This window comes from Centruroides vittatus, unplaced genomic scaffold, assembly GCF_030686945.1.
Source record: "Centruroides vittatus isolate TY-2023 unplaced genomic scaffold, ASM3068694v2 contig_694, whole genome shotgun sequence".
Taxonomy (NCBI): domain Eukaryota; kingdom Metazoa; phylum Arthropoda; class Arachnida; order Scorpiones; family Buthidae; genus Centruroides; species Centruroides vittatus.
The window spans coordinates 981,421-1,003,228 of record NW_027122438.1 but is presented as its reverse complement, the minus strand read 5'-3'; the positions used below and the strand labels follow the sequence as shown (position 1 = coordinate 1,003,228).

Sequence of the window (21,808 nt, the reverse complement as noted above, 5' to 3'; positions counted from 1 at the left end):
AAATACCTATAAGACGCTACGGACTATAAGACGCACCTGAATTTTGGAGGCAATTTTTCGAAGAAAAAAGTGTGTCTTATTGTCTGTAAAATACGGTATTTTTAAAAAGGATGTGTATTAATTAGCACCTCTTTACCAAATGTCTTAAAGAAAAAGCTGACTGAAGAGGGGCATATGCCTGAAACACATATCGGTGTGTAAGATATTCCTGAATAAAAAGTGATGTTAAAGATGCCCAGTGTCTGTCTATGCACCCAGTTATGAAGTAAAGAAAGAGGTTTATTATTATTATTATTATTGCTATTATGATACACAACAAAACAATAGCATATCATGACCATCAGATCACTGGTTGGAGTTGGTCTTCATGACATTTTGAGTTTTTCCCAAGAACCTAGGATGACATTATGTATGTGCATAAGTGCATAAGCAATGTGGTTTGTGTAGTGTTATTGTGGAGTATGTGCATAAGCAATGTGGTTTTTGTAATTGACAGTTGGAATTTTTATCAATGTTTATCTGTTATAAGTGCCTCTCAAGGCTTTTTAGGATGGCATCTAATTTGTTATTATCACTGGAAACACAGTTGCAAGTTTATCCCAGAGTCACTGGACTTTAATTTTGAGGTTTTCATAAATGGTGACTTTTACAGTCAATGCGCATTTTCTTCTTTCACAGATTGTTTCATTTGCAGCAGACCTCTGCCCTCAGTTTTCCTGGGCAGGTATAGTCTGTCAATATCAATTTATGGGTGTAATGAGTAGTGAATGATCATCAGTTATTATTTATTTTTATTATTATTTTGTTTACTTAATAAAAATACAAATAGTTATATAATTATTTCTTTTAAATTATTATTTCATGTTCAAGTTTTTCATTATTTTTATTTTTCAGGAAACATCTGTTCTTCCAGATATAGAATTGAAACTGCCTAAATTATTTGGAAACAATATTGATGAACATTTTCAATATCTTGGGAATAGATTTTCATCTGAATATAGGAAACTTCTAGAAATTCTAATACATACTGAGCTTCCAGAAAAACCCCAAAAATGGGAATTTATAAAAGGATGGGTTAGATATTCAAATGGCAAAGTAGAATCTGTTGATTATCCCCTGGAATCAGCTCTTGTATTTGATGTTGAAATTTGTTTGAAAGATGCACCATATCCAACATTAGCAACTGCAGTTTCAAATAAAGCTTGGTAAAAAATTTTATTTTTAATATTCAGTATAATGAAATATATCATTTAGTTCAATTGTTCTCTATCTGGGTGCAGGAGACTTTTTATAGAAGTTTGAAAAAGTTACCATTATGAATATGACTACAACATGATAATTTCATCATCAAAATTTGATTTTTGTTAGATCTATCTCTGTGTGTTATTTTAATTTTGTTTTGTTCAAAATATAATTGTGTAAAAATCTTTTAAGAATATCTAGAATAAAATACATCCTAAGAAAATTATGGGTCAGTATGTTTTTACAAAATGTGTAGGACACAAAGGTTTTTTACCAAAAAAGTGGGCATCACTTTTAAAAAGTTTGAGAACCATTGACCTAGTACAATTTATTAAAATTAAACCAGATATCTAATTGCCAGATTTATGATTACATTTGAGCTTCTAATTTAATTAATTAACTGTATAACTTGCCTAAAGATAGGCAGTTAGATTATCAACTTGTATCAATATTAATAATTAAAAATTAAATTTAAATAAATTAAATAATTTACAATAATCTGAAAGGAAAAATCAACTCAGAATGGTATGCAGAAGATGTGGGTTCAAGCTCAAACACAAATGAAAACATCAAAAGATGTGTTTTCTGTTATGTTACCACAACCTCTTTGTATGATCTTTGTTTCCAGCCCTACAGTAAATAAAGTCATACCTTTAGACAAATTATATAATATATTTAATTAATTAAATTATCAGCCTTATAAATTTAGTAATTAGAAATTTAGTTAAATTATATTTTATTTATAATAAATTAGTCATTATATATATATAATAATTTTTATTATTAATTTTTTGACATGAAATTTTTTAATGATAGAGTTTTAATAATGTGGAATATTTGAATTTGCTGGTGGTAAAAGCTAAGTTAATATTGATATAAATGCAATAAACTTATTTTATTAAAAGAAAAATGAAAGCTATAAAGTTCTAACTTTATTTTGTTTTTGAGAAGTTAACAATAAGCAGCAACTTTAATTTTAATTTAACCTTAATATAGCAAAATTTCTAAAGATAACATCCCCTATCAAAAACCTATCTAATATGATCAGTTTTCTCTAAGTAAATTTTTTGGCCCTATGATCAATTTGATTCCCTTTGAAAAGGAAATCTTTATCACCCTCTTACAGCACAAAATACACTCTTCTAAATGACCACATGTGCTGAAATGTGGTTTAAAATTAAAATAATTCATTTATGTATATAAATGAGGATGTTTGTTTGTTCGCTATGCACTCTTAGGTCATTTGACCAATTGCTCTGAAACTCTGCAGTTATGTTAACATACTTCAAACTTAGATAATATCATACATACCACCCCAAACTATTTATTTAATTTTTATATATCAATTAATTTCTGCCTACATCTGACTCCCTGTTTTCAGATGTAGTGCCACCTTTAGGCATTTCTGGCATAATAGTAATAATTTTAAAAATAATAAACTAAATATAATTCATAAAAAAAAGATATAATTAAAAAAAACAAATATTACATTCACTTAATTACTGTGACAATGATATAGCACAAAATAGACACACTATATCATACTGCAACATGTAGCATGTAGTGTTCACATATGTTGAGTCCAAAGTATTACACTGTGTCGAACTATATAAGTATTTGGTTTTTCGGGTCTTTTCATTTCTGAATAGTACTTAATGCTAATAATTTTTTCATAAAACTCACAATTTATGAGAACATATTTCTCAAGTAGTTTATAAGCATTCTGGTAATGTTCCTAAAATGGGGATTATCACACACATTTAATACTTTATTATCATTTAAAGGCATTTATTCGTGCATTCTTATGAGATATACTTTATTTAAACAAGTCTTATATGAAGTCTTTTATGTTAAGGTTAGCTCTTTCAGTCATGTCCAGGGCTATCACAACCTATCCAACATGAATTACTTTTCAAATATTAATGTATTCCAAAGACTTCTGAAAAATGTCTTTACCTTTCCAAGTTATACTGTGAAAAGTATCTTCTTTTTCTTTTTTTGGTATTAAAGTCAAATTGTTACATCTAAGCACTTGGATATTTTTTTTAGAACAGTATTTTTGTGAAATTAAAAATTTCATATGCTTTAAATTTTTATTGCCCCTAGGCAATACTGGGTGTAACAAGCTAGTGTATATTATATATACAGTATAAATACAATTATTTGAACTTGATGGGGCCAGCAGTCTTTCGGATAAATGAAATTGTACACCGTGTATTTAATTTTGATTTTCTAATTTGTGTGTGCATATATTTTTGGAAGCATACAGATATATGAATGCAAAACTGTCTTTTAAAACTTAGGTTATAACTTAGTTTTAAGGAATTTAAGGGAATTTCTTAATTACTGTAATTTATTTATAGTACACATTGTATTTAATTTTGATTTTCTAAGTTGTGTGTCCATATGTTTGGAAGCAATACAATATACAGTCAAACCTGTTTTTATGCGGGGGATAGGGACCGCATTAAAAAAAACGCATTAAAAAAAATCTTACGAAACTTCACGAATGGCTGTAAATAATAGTTTTCGCGACACAATTAAAAAAATAATTTTTTTATGCGGTCAACAGGAACCGCATAAAAAAAGTCTCACATAGAAAATAACTCAAAATCGTACGAAATAAAATTTATTGACAACAGATGTCAGCACTTGACTGCATCGTCTGGTCTATCGTCTGTTTTACATATTTTTGTCCAGGTGGTGTTTTGTTGACTTAAAAAGTAAATTATTTCATTTTTCGCATATTCATGCAATAATATTACTATAATAAGTGCATTTATGCTATAATAAGTTTATTTAGCTATAATAAGTCAACGTAAGACATGACGAATCGCACGAGACTAGTCGCCAACTATACCGCACAAATTAAAAATTCGCATTAAAAAAATCGCACAAATAAAAATCGCACATAAAAGGAGCGCATAAAAACAGGTTTGACTGTATATTAATTTTTAGCTAGTTGTCTTTGTTCCTCTCTTGATTAAATACTCTTTACAGTAATATTTTTCTGAGAATTATCACAAAATTTAGGATTTATAACTTCATTTTCAAGTCAGCTGCGGTGAAGCAAAGTGTCAGATGTAAGCAACAAAAGGAAGCTGGATTTCTATAATTAAGCCAATTGAAACTGGAAAATTGTAATGACAATTGAAGACATGAGTGATGAAGGTGTTGTTACAATCATTTAAAACCTGATTGTCTTTCAAGAATGAAAGTTTCAACTTTATTTATTTCTCACACATCATGAAAGATCTCAGAAAATAAAAAACACTGTAATACATTGTGATACACTATTTCATGGATATATTCACACCAAAATAATCATACAATAGAAACTTAAACATCAATTTACTCAAAAGTTTGATTTTGTAACATAACACCTTCTATTCAAGTCTTTAATTAGCAAAGAAATTTAACTGCAGAAAGACCAAAATCCAAGAAATTCTTGCCAATAAGGAACTTTATCTCAGTGAATGGAGACAGACACAAATGAGAACACCAAAAGAAGGACATGTTTAACAACTTGAAAATTTTGTTATGGTTCAGTTATAATCAGACTAAAGGCCTGCTTGTCTCAGAATCAATGCTGTAAGAAATAACTTTTAAAGTTTTTCCTGGAACTTTTTGTTTTGTCCTTTTGTGCCAGCAGTAGATGGCTTGATAAGTTTTGTCTGTGCCATTGTGTTTTGAGCAGTTTGTGACAGAATTGAAGAAGTAAATGAAGATGCTGTCAATGAGTTGAAATCAAGAATTCTGATCTTTTCTGATGGCTATCTGATCACAAATTCTGTAACATGAATGAAATGGAATTGTTTTATAAACAGTTTCAGGAAAATGTTAAATGTGAAAGGGCAAAAGCAGTAAACTAGCAAAGCAGACTAACTGTTGCCTTGTCTATTAACCACTGCAGAAAAGAGATAAGGAACTTTTGATCCCTTGTAACAAGATGATTCAAAAATGTTAATGTTATACTATGGATTGATATGCCAAATATTGTATAGTAGGATGGAGAGTTCACTGAGATTGGCATTATAAGTGCTTTTTATCACAAGTACTTTCAATGAATTTATAATTGTCATCGTCATATAACGCCAAACTCAGTGAACTCTCCATCCTACTAATGTTAATGTTTTGTAACTTGCTGTTCATTGGCTTGCAAACAAAAATGAATGACATGTCAGATTTTTTTTTATCATGGCTTGACAAGTTGACTGACAAAATGTATCAAAAGAGAAAAACTGCAATGTGTCAATAATTCTTCATGTCATTGCTTATGAGAAACTATTGCGCATGCACTTGAAATTTTTCCCCTTTAAATGGAACATTGTGTTTACAGCTGCTAGACCAAAAAGTTATACAAACATTTAATATCTATTACCAAAAGATAATGTTGTGGCCAATTATTGTTGAGTTGAATGACTGACATCTATGCATGAGCCAGCAAAAGCTACTACCATCAGTGATGCTGTAAGTTGGATCAAAACTGCCTGTACAGACATTACTTCAGAAACAATAACAAAGTGCTTTATCAACAGCAGTTTCACTCCAATGGATTAATTGAACACAACTATAGATTCCAATAATGCTACAAATTCAGAGTCTATTTTGAGTGACTCAGCATTTCTATCATTCAATCATGACTTGTCATCTGTCAATGTTGTGAAATGTTATAATGAAACAAAGAACTGGAACAGATTCTTTCTAAAATTAATTTACCATAGGAAAGTGAGGCTGTTGAAGAGAGTGCTGTGCTTCTGTTGCATGCTTTTTAAAAGATACTCTTACAAGTTTTGCTAGACATAAAGTGTTAGCTTGTGAACTTGGCAGTCAGATCCTTGTTAACATGCTGGATGAAATTCAAAAACAATATGAAATTAAGAATGTTTTGAAGTGCACGAAGATAGATTAATTAATTCTGGATTACATGAAATAAAATGTTTAAAAACTAGAAATGATAAAAATCATTTATCATCATGATCAAATCTCTATAGGTGGGTGTGTATTGGTTGAACTGATGTAGAACTTTCTTGGTTTCACACATCTATTTTTAAATTTTTTTGAATTTTGGGTCTGTTTGATTCAATTTAAAAAACATGTTCTGTCAATTTATATTTGAGAAACCCTGACAATGTTCATCATGGATGAAAGAAAATGTTCATAGCATAAAATATTTTTGTTTTTTATTACTGATTTCTTGGTGTTTTTGAGTTATTCAGAGAGTTAACAATATTAACTGTAGATATTTATAATAACTGAAATTATAATTTTGTGTTGATTAAATATAAAATAGTTATTGAATATCAATTTAAGTATTAATTACTATTTTATTTAGGTATTGTTGGTGTAGTGAAAGACTTGTTAATGAGCAGTTTTCTTGGTCAAAAGGCATTACTGTGGCTGATCTCATACCATTAGAAATACAAGAAAATGTTAAAGCATCAGGAAAAAAAGATTGGTCAGAAAAAATAGTAATTGGTCATAATGTAATGTTTGATCGAGCTTTTGTAAAAGAGCAATATTTTATTCAGGTTTGTGTAAAAATTTAATTTAAAAATAAATTAATTAAAATAATTTTAGAAAACATTTATAGTAGTACATAAAATAATTGTCTTATAAACAATAGAAATTTTTTTACATTATAACAGTCTCTTCTAATTAGCAGAATAAGATTATCAAATGATAAAGTGAAAATGTAAATTACAAGAAGTATTATGATAATATTGGGTACATTTGGCAATACCATGAATGAGATTTCATGACATTGTGAGATGGCCATGCTTGTTACTCCCTTGCTCTGTGTTGCAAGAAGTAATGAAATATTGAGCATTTACTTACTATAGACTTGATGATAACTTTTAAAACTCTAAATAAATAAATTAATTAAAAATATTTATACTTAATACTCAGTACTTAATTTAAATAACAAGATAATGATGCATTCATCAGTGATATGGGAAAGAAGGATGCTGTCAATTTATGGAGTTATCTAACTTTTCATTCTACTTCTCACAAATTCTGTTCTCATTTGATCACTCATATTATTTAGATATAAAAAAATATTCTTGAAGTCAGAAAAGTTGTGTTTAAGATTATATAAAATCTGAATAGTTGTACTTGATTATAGAAAAAAAGATAAATAGAATTCTGAAAATATTGAAAAGATTTCAATTTAGAAAACATCTTAATTTAGCAAAATTCCGTAATTTTATGTTATTTCTAAATATTGAATAAATGTATGTACAGTATAATCAGCTTTGGAGTTAATTCTTAAATAAGACAGATTGCTTATATTGTGAAATATCTTAGAGCAGCATTTCTTAACCTGTGCTTTGCAATGATAGGGCAGGTGGACAGCAAGCAAACTTAAATTAAAGCTTTGTTCAATGATTCACTTTTAATAGTTTACTTCCGATTTAATTAATTATGTTTCCATATGTGTTCAAACCTGTTTTTGAATTTATTATGTTATAAATGGTACAGTATGTCCCAAATGTTGGTAATACCCACATAGATTTTTGAAAAAAAATTAAGTGTACAAAACTTAGTGGTGCATAGAATTTTTCAGACATTTTACTGGTCTTTAGGCATAAAAAGGTTGAGAAATGCTGCCTTAGGATATCAAAAGCTAAAGTAATGTGTAATGTTTTATTTTAAAGTTTATTTTAATTTTAGAATTATTTAAAAATATATAATTGTCTAAAAAATAAAATGGTAGTATTTCTTGTTTATTATTTGAAGCTTTTTCAATTTAAGAATTTAGAATTAATGTAAACAACTATATGAAATTAACTTGAGAAACTGATCTTTAATTAGCAATTATCAAGTTCAAGTATTTGAACTATTAAATTCTGGAACATTTATTCAAAAAATTATTTGAATGTATGAACACACATATTTTATATCAGTATATTTAAAAATTAATACACATTATTATTTGAAATTTTAAAAACTTAAAAATTTCATAAAAGTAGATATAAAAAGTAAGTCTTAAGTTGTTAAAAAAAACAATCTGGTGATAGAGCAGCCTTCATGCGTTGGATAGAGCCTCAATATCTCCATGATTTATGCATCTTCCTTTTACACTGCATTTATAAATCTTCGGTATTTCACCCTACTTAAATAATGTTAGACCTCTAATCTGCTTAATTGGGGTGACATTATTACAAAGGTGGATCGTTACTTGGCAGTGAATGCTGAAAGGGAAATGGAATGGTGATCTTTTCTGGAGTGATGTTGATGCTCTTTGATACTGATATTTAGAGGTTGAGAAGTGTAGTTTATACAAACACTATTTTTTTGAAACTTCCATCTTTCAACAGAATGTACTAAAGCTGCAATGCTTGTTTAGCATAAGCATCATTTTTATCATTTCTTAGTAATCTATATAGGATTGGGTTACATTTGAACATATGGCTAAAATTCCTTTCTTTTGCTATTTTCTTTCACATTTTGATTGGTTATTAAGTTATTACTATTAAAATTTTATATAAAGTCAAAGTTTAAGAGAGTTTAAATTGATATTTAAAAAGTTGCAGGCAGGTCTTGATTTTCAGATAAATTTTAATGTACCAAATTTTGACTTTTATTTATTTTCTGTCAACAAACAATAATTTTGAGCTGTCAAGTGATGCATTTTATCAGTTTTAGTTTTGATAACAGCAGAATCATTTGCAAAAATTAATTTTAATTGTCTTTTGTCTGTTTAGTTTATTTCAGCAGTTTAATATATTTGGTTTTATACTGTATAAAGAGTCTGTGAAGATGGATTGTTTGACTTGAATTCATTCAGATACAATAAATATGAATTATTGTTGTAATAAAATAAACCTTTTTTTGAAAAAAGCATAACAGTAATGTTTTTGAAAATTTATAAATACTTTTTACAATACAGTAGACCCCCCTATAACATGGGTTCATATAACATAGATTCGTATAACATGGCGAAAAAATTGCAATTGTATTTGTATAACATGCTAAAAGAGACTCGTATAACATGGTAAAATGTCATCGCTGACTCGTGTTGCAACAGGATTGGTCGAATCTGGACCATTAGTGGATATTGTACAAACCATTGAGTTTAAACGAGCACTGGACCTACTAAAAACATTTATTATTCAATGGCCATAAAAATTATATTTTTATTAATGATGTCTCCAAAGTTAAGTTATTTTTCTGCGAAAAATTCACTGATCAGGAAACATGCATCCGCTGTTCGATGAGTCGCTCCACGATGAAAACAAGCTGAAGCAATGCCATTGTCAAACAGTGCACACTCTGTAAGTAATCCTATAATTTTTTGTTTATAGCATAGTTTATATGGATTATTCCCAAAAAAATTATACGTGATTTGGAAATGTTGAGTCAAATTAGTCTAGAATCAATTAATTTTATGGAAGAAAACCTTTCAAACAGCCATAGCCCCTAAACTGCACACGTGCCGGGCTGTGATTGGCTCATGTATTTAAGTGACTCATACAACACGGATTCATATAATACGGAACGTATCTACCGTGTTATAGGGGGGTCTACTGTATTATAAAGTAACAAATGATTATCTAGTTTTAATAAAATTAAAATTATTTTTTAGGGTACAAAATTAAGATTTTTAGATACATTATCACTGCATATGTGTGTTTCTGGATTAACATCTACTCAGAGAGCTATGTCAGTGGCTTACAAATCTAAGAAAAAAGATAATTCAGAAAACGATTTATCTCCTTTGGTAAGTAAAATTACTGAAATACAAGGTACTGTACATGTTATTTTAACAATAAAGTATTATTATTAAAATTTTATTTTCTTAATTTTATATATGTGTAATCCCATACAGATGTGGTTAGATATCAGTTCATTAAATAATTTGGCTGATGTCTATTCTTTATATAATGAAGGAGAGCAAATTAATAAAGATCCTAAAAATATTTTCATTACTGGCACTTTGAATGATATCAGAGAAAATTTTCAGGTATTTTTCTAAATTTAATATGAATTATAATTTATATTTAAAAAGTCTGTGAATTACAATTCAGATGTTTTCAGGAAGAATTATAAAAATTTAACTGTTTCTAGAACATTGTCTAATGTGTTAATAAGAATAACAATTCATTGGTTTTTTTTAATGGCTTTGGCAAAACATGGTAAAGAGTTTATTCTTATTTTTTAAATTTTCATTTACTGTATTTACAATTTTTATTGATACTTTTTATAGTTAATACCAGTACATATAATTCTCACTCCTAAACCTTTAAGTTTCCAGTAAGATACAAATTTAACTAAATAAACGAATGTTTTCGATTCTCTACCAAGATATATTTCAGGTTCATAAAGAGGTGCTGACCCTCTGGTCACAATTGTTCTTATTATGGAACATCAAGAATTTGAACATTTTTGAATACAAATTAATTTGAATTATTATGCTAGATTTAATGTATAGACAAAAGACCTCCATATCTGTATATTTATGCATTGGCTCATCCTTATGTGAATAATATGTAATTATTGATGGGGATGTTCTTCATATGCATATTGCCATGCATATGATATTGTGTTTATTGTCCCTTCTTTTGTGCTATTTTGTATAAGGAATGCAGATTTTTGTTGTACTCTATGACAGTGTGTTTTGCATTAGGGTCTCGATCAGGAATTCCGTTGGACCCACCTGGTCTGTGGTGATGCAAAGCCCCATGTGTGGCCTATAGAAGTCATGAGCTAAACTATGAATTAGGTCTCTAGTTTAGCTTGTCACCTCTATAGGCCACACACGGGGTGTTGCATTACCACAGACCAGGGGGGGTCCAACGGGATTCCTGATCAGGACCCTAATGCAAAACACACGGTCATAGAGTACAACAAAAACCTGCATTCCTTACACAAAGAAGTAGCACAAAAGAAGGGGATCAAATTAACATACACAAGGATGCAAACAACTTACTCGCTACTAAGAAATGCGAAAGACACACCAGATAACTCGTGGGCACCAGAGGTGTACAGTGTCCTGCCTAATGAGGGACCATAGGTTCCAGAGAGACTTAGTCTACATTGGATCGACCAAAAGGTCTTTACAAAAAAGAATCATGGAACACAAATATGCTATCAACAAAGGAAAGCACGCCACCACCCTGTCAACATAAGCCACAGACCCAGATATACAGGCCGACTTAAAGACCATTGCTCTCATAAGAAAATCATTTCAGACAGACCACATCAGGGCCTTGGAAATCCTTGAAATTTATAAAGCAAGCAGGTTGGGGAATTGTATAAATGTCAAAGTCACACGATATCGTATGACATGGCAATATGCACGATATCGTATGCATGGCAATATGCATATGAAGAACATCCCCATCAATAATTACATATTATTCACATAAGGATGAGCCAATGCATAAATATACAGATATGGAGGTCTTTTGTCTATACATTAAATCTAGCATAATAATTCAAATTAATTTGTATTCAAAAATGTTCAAATTCTTGATGTTCCATAATTAGAACAATTGTGACCAGAGGGTCGGCACCTCTTTATAAACCTGAATTAGATCTCAGTAGAGAATCGAAAGCATTCATTTATTTAGTTGAATTTGTATCTTATCGGAAACTTAAAGGTTTAGGAGTGAGAATTATATGTACCGGTATTTACTATGGAAAGTATCAATAAAAATTGTAAATACAGTAAATGAAAATTTAAAAAATAAGCACTGAACATATTATAGAATATCAAAACTTATAAAATTATAAACAATAAAAATTTTCTTAAAAGCAAAATGCAATAACTACTGTATAAAAATTAAAACTTTCTGTTCAGTAATAACAAAATCTTTTTGTTACACTTTTGGCTTTGTAAAACAGCAATAATGTCATTTCAAAGAGGGATGTTAAGTTTTGAATTCACAGAAACTTGTAAATGAGGCTATGGTTCTTAATAACAATAAATAAATAACTTGATATTGAAAGGAAACAGAAAGCAGATTTAAAAAAAGTAGTGTGTAGAAAAAACTTTATTACAGTACTTGTAATTTTCAAAAAAAATACTGTGTTCATGTACATTACAGTATATTTATACTCTGTGAAAAAACTGAAATATTTTGAGTAGAAAAGGAATCTAAGTTGATTGTTTTTCTTTTTCTTTCATTGCTTGCCTTCCATTTGAAATTAATGCATGAAAATGCACTAATTTCATTTCAGTTACATGATCTGAATTGCAATGTTCATACACAGTGCAGGCTCTCTTCATCATTTCTACAGCTTCTTTCATATTGACAAGAGTGTTTCTTCATCATTACTTTAAACTAGAAAATTCTGAAATTCTCTTTTGTAGAAAATTTTAGAATTTTGTAGTTTGAAACCCTAAAATAAACCAAAAATGTTTGTATATTCATTTATTAAATCCATTTGTGGAAAAGTGTAACTGGTTTTGATTTTACAAGTTATCTGTTCCAGCTTTGATTTTGGATTTTTATTGCTTGTTTTGCCTGCAGTGATAGGAATAAAAGACTATATTTCATTACAAGTAGAAATTCAATGGCAGTTGATACTTTAAAATTTATTGATTCAAATGCTATATTCAAATTCACAATATAATGAGGGGCTACTCTACAAACTACATATAAATGAGTAACAAAATTAAACATAAAAATGAAGAAAGTTTATTCCGTGCAATTGTAATGAATTTTTTGCTGTTTAATATTACTATCACTCCATTACATTTGGTTGTGTAGTGATGCACTTCTACCTGTTGTGTGTTGTGTAGAAAAGAATTTACCTGTCACATTTAACAGCCTGTTCCAGGATCCCACTTGATATTTTGGAATGCATTAAAAGGCAATAGTAAGTATTTTTTGTATGATACAACTTTGTAATCAAAAATGCCCTATTTTTATTAAGGGCTGAAATTACAAATTATAATGGAAGGGCTAGAAGGAGGAGAAATTTGAATCATAATTTAGCACATGAATGACATAGTATACGTCAGCAAGAGATCTGGAGTGATTGTTCAATTAATTTTTGAAATAATTGGCTGGGGAAAGACTTGTTATCACCCTGTATTGTAATAGTTGAATAAATACTCAAGAAATTATAACGTATTTAGATAAGTTTTAATTATACATTATTAGAATCTTAAAAAACGTGTGTAGTGATTAAAATTTTTTCTCTATTACATAAACAAATCCTTGAATCTGTGCTTATATTATACTTATAAAAACGTTTTAATTGTTAATAGTATTAACTACATAATATTTCACTATTTGATTGAATTAAGTTTTATAATTAAGTTTTTAAAAGTTAGTAATTTAAGTACTGTGATAATTTCTTAGATATGCACAGATTTCTTTTTTCCCTTTTTTATTTATTTTTATGTGTATTTACTACAGGAATTAGTTTCATATTGTGCAAACGATGTTTTTGCTACCTATAAAATTTTGCAGAAGTTGCTTCCCATATTTTATTCAAGGTAAATCTGTTAAAATATTATTTAGTTTGTCTATCCTTAAAATAAACGATATTTCGTACAATTTATTACAACAAATAATTGGAAAGCTGCTTAACTCTGGAAATAAAACAGCTTTTCGAGTAATACTGTAAGAGCTTGATATTATGAAACCCAATATATTGGACTCATGTTATTATGGACAGCTGATGTTCATCTGGCCAAAAGTATAGGAAAATTATAAGAAAACTCATTTGCTGTAATGAATTCATACTATTACAGACTATTCTTTAGGTCCTACAGATCACTGATCTTCTGTTATGACAGACTATATAGTCACTATATATTTTATCAAAGTAATCATTTTATTTATTTTGTCATAGTTGTCATTTTATTTAATTTATTTGCAAAAAGTAATTGCAAAAATAATATAAAATAATAAAATTCATTTTTTAATCATTTTTTGGCATAGATTTTTACATTAAATTTAGTTTTTGTTTTGTTTTCTGGTCAACTACTATTGTTTTAGTTTCATTTTCTCTGAGTGACAAATCTTGGATTTGTTGTGTGAAGTAAGGCCATGGATCATGAAAGAAAACAAAAAGCCTTAGATTTAACAATAAAAATAGATATAATTCATCAGATTGAAGATGGAAAATCTCAAGCTAAAGTTGGGTAAAGAAATATTTCTGAGTAAGCAGATAATTTCAGACATTTTTTCCAAATGTCTGAATCAAGAGAAACTACAAGCTTTTCTTAACATGTTGACTATCAACTTACAACTACTACACTTGTTACAACTAAACTGCTCTCATGATGCCATCCTGATTTTGTATACTTTGTCTATTTTATTGTGTTAATTTTTTAATTTTTATTTTTTCAAAATTAATTTTTCTATTGTGTAAGGCTAGAATTATTTTTAATTATTCAAGTAAATGCTCACTATTTAAAACTTATATTTATATTTTACAAGTATGATAGTATAGCATGCTGTAAACTAGATTGCTTTTCTACTCATAATAGAAGTCTTAATAGAAACTATCACATATGAATTAACTCATAGGTGACAGTTTCTATTCATTAACTTGGCACTTAACATGTTAAATACAACAATTCTAAAGCTTTTTGATAGAACACCAAAAAAGTAAAATGTAAAGTTTTATACTATCCCTGTTATACAATTTAGGCTACATAATTGAGTAAAATATTAAATTAAATAAAGTAGGAGGAGCAGCCTTTTTTTTACTCTACTTTGCAAACACTTTAATTATACACTAATTTTTTCATGTATGCAAGTTTGGTGCAGGTGACACTTCGAAGTTGAAAGCCAGCTTTTAAAATGGATAAAAAATGCAAATGTTGAAGGAATTTCATTAAATGGTCCCCTGATACATGAAAAAGCTATGAAGATTGAAGAATGACTTCAGCTAGACAGCTTTAAAGCAAAGGATGGCTTTCCACATTTCAAAACAATGCTATTACCTGTGTAACTCTGTCTGGGGAATTAAGTTCAGAAGACAAAATTGCAGCAAAAAGAGGGATGACAAATAAATGGCCCCTAATATCACAAAAGAGCAAGCCTGAAGATACAACCACAATTGAAAGCTTATGGCTGAACTGGATTATTTTTCAGACTTTTGCCAACAAAAACCATGACATCCAATAAAAAGGAGGAGAACAAGTAAAAGAAAGAGTAACTGTGCTTCTTTATCCTAATATGATAGAAAGTGAAAAACACAGATTGAATCAAAAACCCTCTAGCATTTAAAAACATTTATTTAAAATTTTTAGTTTATTTCAAAACTAAATACCTTGGTTATGTTTTGTTTCTTTCTAAAATAGAAATTGTTTTGTTTAACAGTTATAGCTACAGCTAAAAAACTGTTTTCTTCAAAAATTCTTAAAAATATTTCTGAAGAATAAGAATAATAATAAGAGTATTGTTTTTACAAGTTTAATAAAAATTGGTTTATATACTTTACAGCTGAAATTTTGTCCACTACATAATTGACTTTAGTCCACTGTATTGACATACAGTAATTGACTAGTTGATATTACCAAATATAGTAGAATCTTCTTATATTCGTCGTAACAGTTCCACTGAAATGAGGTAAAAATACATTTATTTGGAATCTGAACCCAGAGAAAATATCAGCAAACTATAGATATTTTCTCCAGGTTTGTTATCAAGATTCATTCTAACATGATTCTACTGTGTAGTAATGGACTTTTCAATATAATGGATGAATTCAATTTATTGAAAGACTGAAATTGGTCATGAATCAAAGAATCATCATAGGACCAAAGAAATTGGTCCAATTTCTTCAGTCCAATCTCAAGTTCAAAATAACAGACCAGTGATAGTCTATTATATTGAACTTTTGTGTTTTTGGGTTTATATTGAGCCCTCTTCAGTTTACAATCATTTGAAATATGGAATGTCTTAGAAAAAAAATTATTTAAAATTACAAAATATATACATTAATAATCTTATTTTTAGAAAATTTTACAAGGTTTGATTCAAAAACAAATTACAAGGTTTGTTTCAAAATTATAAATTTTTTTTTATCTGAAATTTTAGAGGTAACATGAGTGTACTGTAAAAATCTATAAACAAATATATCTAAATAAATTATAGTAAAATTACAAAAATAAAATAAAATTACAACAAAGAAGGTTAAAACTATAAAATAAAATGCTAAGAAGAGACAAGCTTAAGACATCATGTTGTAAGCTGGATTTACTCAATGTTTACGATATATAGTATATATCATCCAATTGTTATATTGAGTTGTCTAACAGCAATTGCCATGCTTTCAATGACATTTCTTTTTTCTTTATTGACAAGACTATGTCTTGTTTATAAAATCATACTGCCTGCTGGGTAACCGTCTTAGAGGTATGAAGGAGTACATGTCAGGAGTTGCAATTTGGCACAGAGTATTAAGTGCCCAAATCATACGGGCATAAAAAAAACCAGACTTGTAGGTACTAAGGGACTGAGAACTAGTACTAGGGTAGTAGTGTAGTAGTACTAGGGTACTAGGAGACTTGTAGGTACATGGGACTGAGAACTGAATCAAAATAAAATACAAAACAGCGACAGTCTCTACAAACAGACACTAGTGAGAGATTTGCACATGCGTTGCTCATTGGGAAATTGGAAATAGAAACATTGTGAAATCGAATTTTGACAAACACATGCATTGGGAAGTTCGAAATGAGATATTGAATTTTGACAAATGAATCTTTGAAAAAACCATTTACCTGTCTCGTGTTATTCCCGACATATCTCTGGTCGCCTCATGCTGACCTTGATCAGTTGACCAGAGATATCTCATTTCAGCATCGGAATGTTTTTGAAAGTAGATGGGCACTAGTCATTATAATTTTATATTAAAACTAACTTTCAAAATATAATTTGTTTTCTTTTTATGTTTATTAATGTATATATATTGTTTGTACAAAATATAAAAAAAATTTTGGATGATACGATAGCCAGGATTATTTTTTCAAAAATGGGAAATTTTTGTTAGGCATTGACCAAAATTCAACCTGGGATGACACACAATGGAGAAAAATTTCAAAATTGGATAGGTTAATTTTACCTAAATGCGATCGTGGACGACCTCGTGGCTGTGGCCAAGGCTAGCGAAGTTTGAAAGATTGCACTCAAAACCAGCAATACCAAAGAAGATTGGAGAATGAGAAACATCACAGACCTGCCTTGAGCATCAAAGTGATCCTGCTTAGTAGTTAGTCTCCGAGACATAGTCTTGTCCCAAATACGGCTTTTGCCATTTTACTTGTTATTAATACATTGACTTGCCCTTGAAGCAAGGAATATTTCATATGTTCCTAGTGTTCTTAGTTTATGAGTTTGAAAATTTAGGTTGTTAAATCTAAATTTTCAAACAGTAACAATTTTGCTTAGTTCCAGCTTGTTACACCCTGGCTCACTTTCTACTTGGGACAGTGCTGTAGTGTGTTTATTTTTACTAATGTCATATTTATGTTCTGTTCTTTGCATTAATGATCTATTTATTACACCTACATATGTCAGTTTTTGATTAAATGTTCTGTTAGAATGTCAATTAGAACTTACAAGAACTTACAGTTCAAATCCTTTTGTTAAATCTGATGCAGTCCTATGAAAATGAGGTCAATTTTGTTTGTTTAAATAAATTAAAGTGTTGCTAAAAAGAGTATTTAAGGTGTTGTTCAAGTTTATGTTGTTATTATCTAAATTTAAATTATATGTATTTAAAATGTTCTAAAAATAATTTAATTACTAATATGAGTAGTTATTTTATTGTGACATCATCAAAATGCTGGGCTGCAATTTTTATTCATATTTGTAATTTACTTAATTTAAAATATATGCTCTCCACCTCAAATTAGTAGTGTCTTGCCTTTGTACATCATACTTTTCCTGTTAGCAATAGAGTCATGCCAGTCATCTATCTAACATCTTTCAAGGGAAAATTTTTGAATTGAAATAACATGACTGCTGGCGCAAACTGGAAATTTGCATATAGTTAATCGGAGCCTCCTGGCCCTATGTTTTCCACCTATGGTCTGGACATTCATCTATCTAACTCTGATCTTGAGATTAAGAAAAGATGGATGGACAGGCAACAGTGGGAATTTATAGGTCTACAATTTTTTCCAATCGCAGCCCAATGAACTTACATATTTTCACATTTAAAATGTCTTTAAGTTGAAGATGCCTCATAATAAAGCTGAAAATATTATATGAGAACCTGGGCTATTGTTTTTGTAAATCTATGAAATTATATAATTATTTAGTAATGAAAGAAAGAATTACTACATATCACTGACCCAACACCGGATTGTATTAACTAAAACAAACTATTTGTGTTGATTTCGTTTTTGGTTGTCTAGAGAGTGCACACCGGTAACAGGTAGAACATTTTAGAAAGAAAGAAACAAGTTAAAAAGTTAAATTTAACAAGGAAGTTCACAAGATCTTATCAACCTTAAACTCCTCATTAGCAATGAATGATACATCGTCTGTTGTGTTCGATTCATCTATGGGAGTTTTGCAGAAAATTTGGTATTGGACAATAACCCAGCTGTCTGCATAATTTTTATCAAATTTGGGAATACAGATGCAATGGATAAGGACAGAGAAAAAAGAAGGTGAGGAGACAGTTGGGGAGTTCATTTATTGCTTGTTCTGCAGTGCACCTTTTTGCCCACTGTTCTCCCACTGCACTCCCCAAGGATAGTCTGATTCTCAAAAAGAGTTTCCTGTATCACAAAAACATACAGATGGTCAGAGCTAGGGATTGCAATCCAGCAGTGTTTTGAATCCAGCTGGATTTTTGCTGGATTGAAATCATTCCAGCTGGATCCAGTGCGGATCCAGCGTGGATGTATTTTTGGTGCAATAAAGTGTTATCTGTCTATCTATCTATCCTGCAATTTATGTTTTTTTTTAAATGAAATAAAACATTTTAAAAAAATACTTAAGAAGCTTTTATTATTTAGACTGGTCACTATAAATCTTCTTACACATTTAGGTAGTAAACTTAACTTTGGTTCGGTTTAACACTTGAGATAGAGATAATTAACTTTAAATGTTTAGTTAGATTATAATTATAATGTAATCTTTAAGTTAAATAATAGCAAAGGTAATTCTATTGATTAATTTATATTAATATATTAGAATAATGTAAGGACGGAGAATCAGTGGCTAAGTGGCTATCAGTCTTACCAGTTTTCATATATAGGCTCTACATATTAGTCTGTAGTTATTTATAAGTATATAAAACTATGTACTGGAAGTAGAATAAGTTAAATAAACTACACCTTTATCAATCCAGCAAAATTGAATAAAATAATAACGTATTCAATCGCTTTTAACGATCTTCCTCAGTTACAAAAAAATACAACATTAACTATAGAACATAAAATGTGTTCGGAATAAATATAAAAATTAATGGAAAATGCCCAAACGGACAAAATATAGATAGATAAACAAAATAAATAGCGGAAAAAATATATACAGGGTGTTTTTTTAAACTGACGGTACTTAGAAACATCTGTATAGCAATCTAACAGCCAGACTGTCGCCAAATTTGGGAGAGTGACTAAGGATGACATGGAAAAGAGATTCCGCGAAGAAAAAAGTAGTACCTAAATTCGCCGGTAAAGGAGGATTTGGCGCTGTTGTAGCAAAAAGCTACCAGCACTTCACTGAAGAAAGGGTCATCAGTCGCTTTTTTCCACTTGCATGGCCGCCTCGCTCCCCGGATCTAACCCCATGTTACTTTTTCCTGTGGGGTTACTTAAAGTCCAAGGTCTATCTTGGTAGTGTCCCAAACTTGATGACTTTGAAAGACAACATTTCTAGAACTGTGATGAACATTCTTGCGAACATGTTACGTTCGGCCATACAGAACACGGTGTTCAGGATGCAATGAGTTGTCCAGCAAAACGGTGATCACATTGAAAAAGGGAGAAGGTTATTTGCTGATTAATTAAACTTTCGTTATTACACTGAAACCTCTGTCTGATTATTCATTCATGTGTTTGTTAATTGCAGCTGGATTTTATGCAGATTCTTAGCTGTTTTGCTACAACAGCGGCAAATCCACCCCTACCGGCAAATTTGGGTACTACTTTTTTCTTCGCGGAACCTCTTTCCCATGTCGTCCTTAGTCACTCTCCCAAATTTGGCGACAGTCTGGCTGTTAGATTTCTCGTACAGATGTCTCTGAGTACCGTCAGTTTTAAAAAAAAACACCCTGTATATAAGATCCAACGAAACCAGCATTGTCCGTTAATAACATTAATTAATGTAGAAGGATCTCCACATGGTAGACAATGAGTCCGCATCTCTATGGTTTATATAACCAGTTGGCATGTGCGCCTTGCGGATATCCAGTCTCTCAATATGTTTGACCGTTTGCCTATTCGTCGTCGTTTTTATAATTGCCGCTTGATCCCATTGGACGTTAACATCCTTCTGTCTTGCGTATGATGCCAGCGCAGTGTTGTCAAGGTTCTTACTGATTGTATATTTGTGCTCCTTGAGCCTTCGTTTTAAACTGCGCATCGTTGCACCCACATAAACAAGCTTGTAATTGAAACGTTGGTTGTGTAAAGGCACCGAATATGTATACCCGTTGTTGAATTCCGATCCTCTTTCTTTTTATCGTTTCATAAAAGTTTGAAAACAGTGGGATTACGTCGGTATACAATACGAAAATTATCAGACCTGGCAGTACATCTATGTAACTTGTTTAAAAAAAATGAGATGTAATTAAGCACTATTCTTTTTATATTTATTCCAAACACATTTTATGTTCTTTAGTTAATGTTGTATTTTTTTGTAACTGAGGAAGATCATTAAAAGCGATTGAATACGTTATTATTTTATTAAATTTTGCTGGATTGATTAAGGTATAGTTTATTTATAAGTAATTTAATTATTAGTGTTAGTAAAGTAGTGAGTAAGTATTTAGTAAATAATTAGTAGCAGTCTAGTAGTTAGCAAAGCGGCAACGCGACAACGTAGACTTTTGCGCAATTATTTAGAAAGTTAATTGAGTATTTGCGGATCCGCAGCGCTGGATCCAGCACCAAGTGCTGGATCCAGCAGGCCGAAGAATGCGCTGGATCCAGCTGGATTGCTGGATGAGGGATCCAGCAATTGCAATCCCTAGTCAGAGCATCCTGACCTGTGCAGGGTGCAGTTTATTTCCTGTCACAATTAGTCAATAAATTGTTTTTGATTTCCAGAATTAAGAAGTATTTTTAGTTGTTGTTTGTTCTAATTTATTCTCTATTTATTCTCTGATATGGTGAAATTTGTTGATGTTAATTATTTATAATTTTATTTTTTGCAGATTTCCACATCCAGTAACTTTGGCAGCAATGTTAGAAATGTCAACTGCATATCTTCCTGTTAATTATAATTGGATTAGATATATTGAAGATTCTCAAACAACATATAATAATTTACAACATGAATTAAAACTTTCTTTAATTCATTTAGCTGATGACAATTGTGATTTATTAAATAATCAAAGGTCTTGTACTTATTTATAATTTTACATAGCATACTTTTTTATTTTGACTCTTTTCACCCTGTGGGCATCAGGAGGC

General features: G+C 30.0%; 1 protein-coding gene across 4 annotated transcripts in view; it reads left to right on the top strand.

The window, feature by feature from the left end:
- The window catches only part of PolG1 (DNA polymerase gamma, catalytic subunit tam), a 78,337-nt gene that overhangs the window by 3,931 nt on the left and 52,598 nt on the right, over positions 1 to 21,808 (top strand). For all 4 annotated transcript variants that reach the window (XR_010881547.1, XM_067276455.1, XM_067276456.1 and 1 more), the window contains exons 2-7: positions 895 to 1,205; positions 6,578 to 6,773; positions 9,833 to 9,967; positions 10,076 to 10,210; positions 13,617 to 13,696; positions 21,550 to 21,732. Coding sequence is in view for 3 of the 4 variants with exons in the window: in XM_067276455.1 (XP_067132556.1) it covers positions 895 to 1,205; positions 6,578 to 6,773; positions 9,833 to 9,967; positions 10,076 to 10,210; positions 13,617 to 13,696; positions 21,550 to 21,732 (1,040 nt within the window). In the remaining variant the exon portion in view is untranslated. The remainder of the gene's footprint in view (positions 1 to 894; positions 1,206 to 6,577; positions 6,774 to 9,832; positions 9,968 to 10,075; positions 10,211 to 13,616; positions 13,697 to 21,549; positions 21,733 to 21,808) is intronic.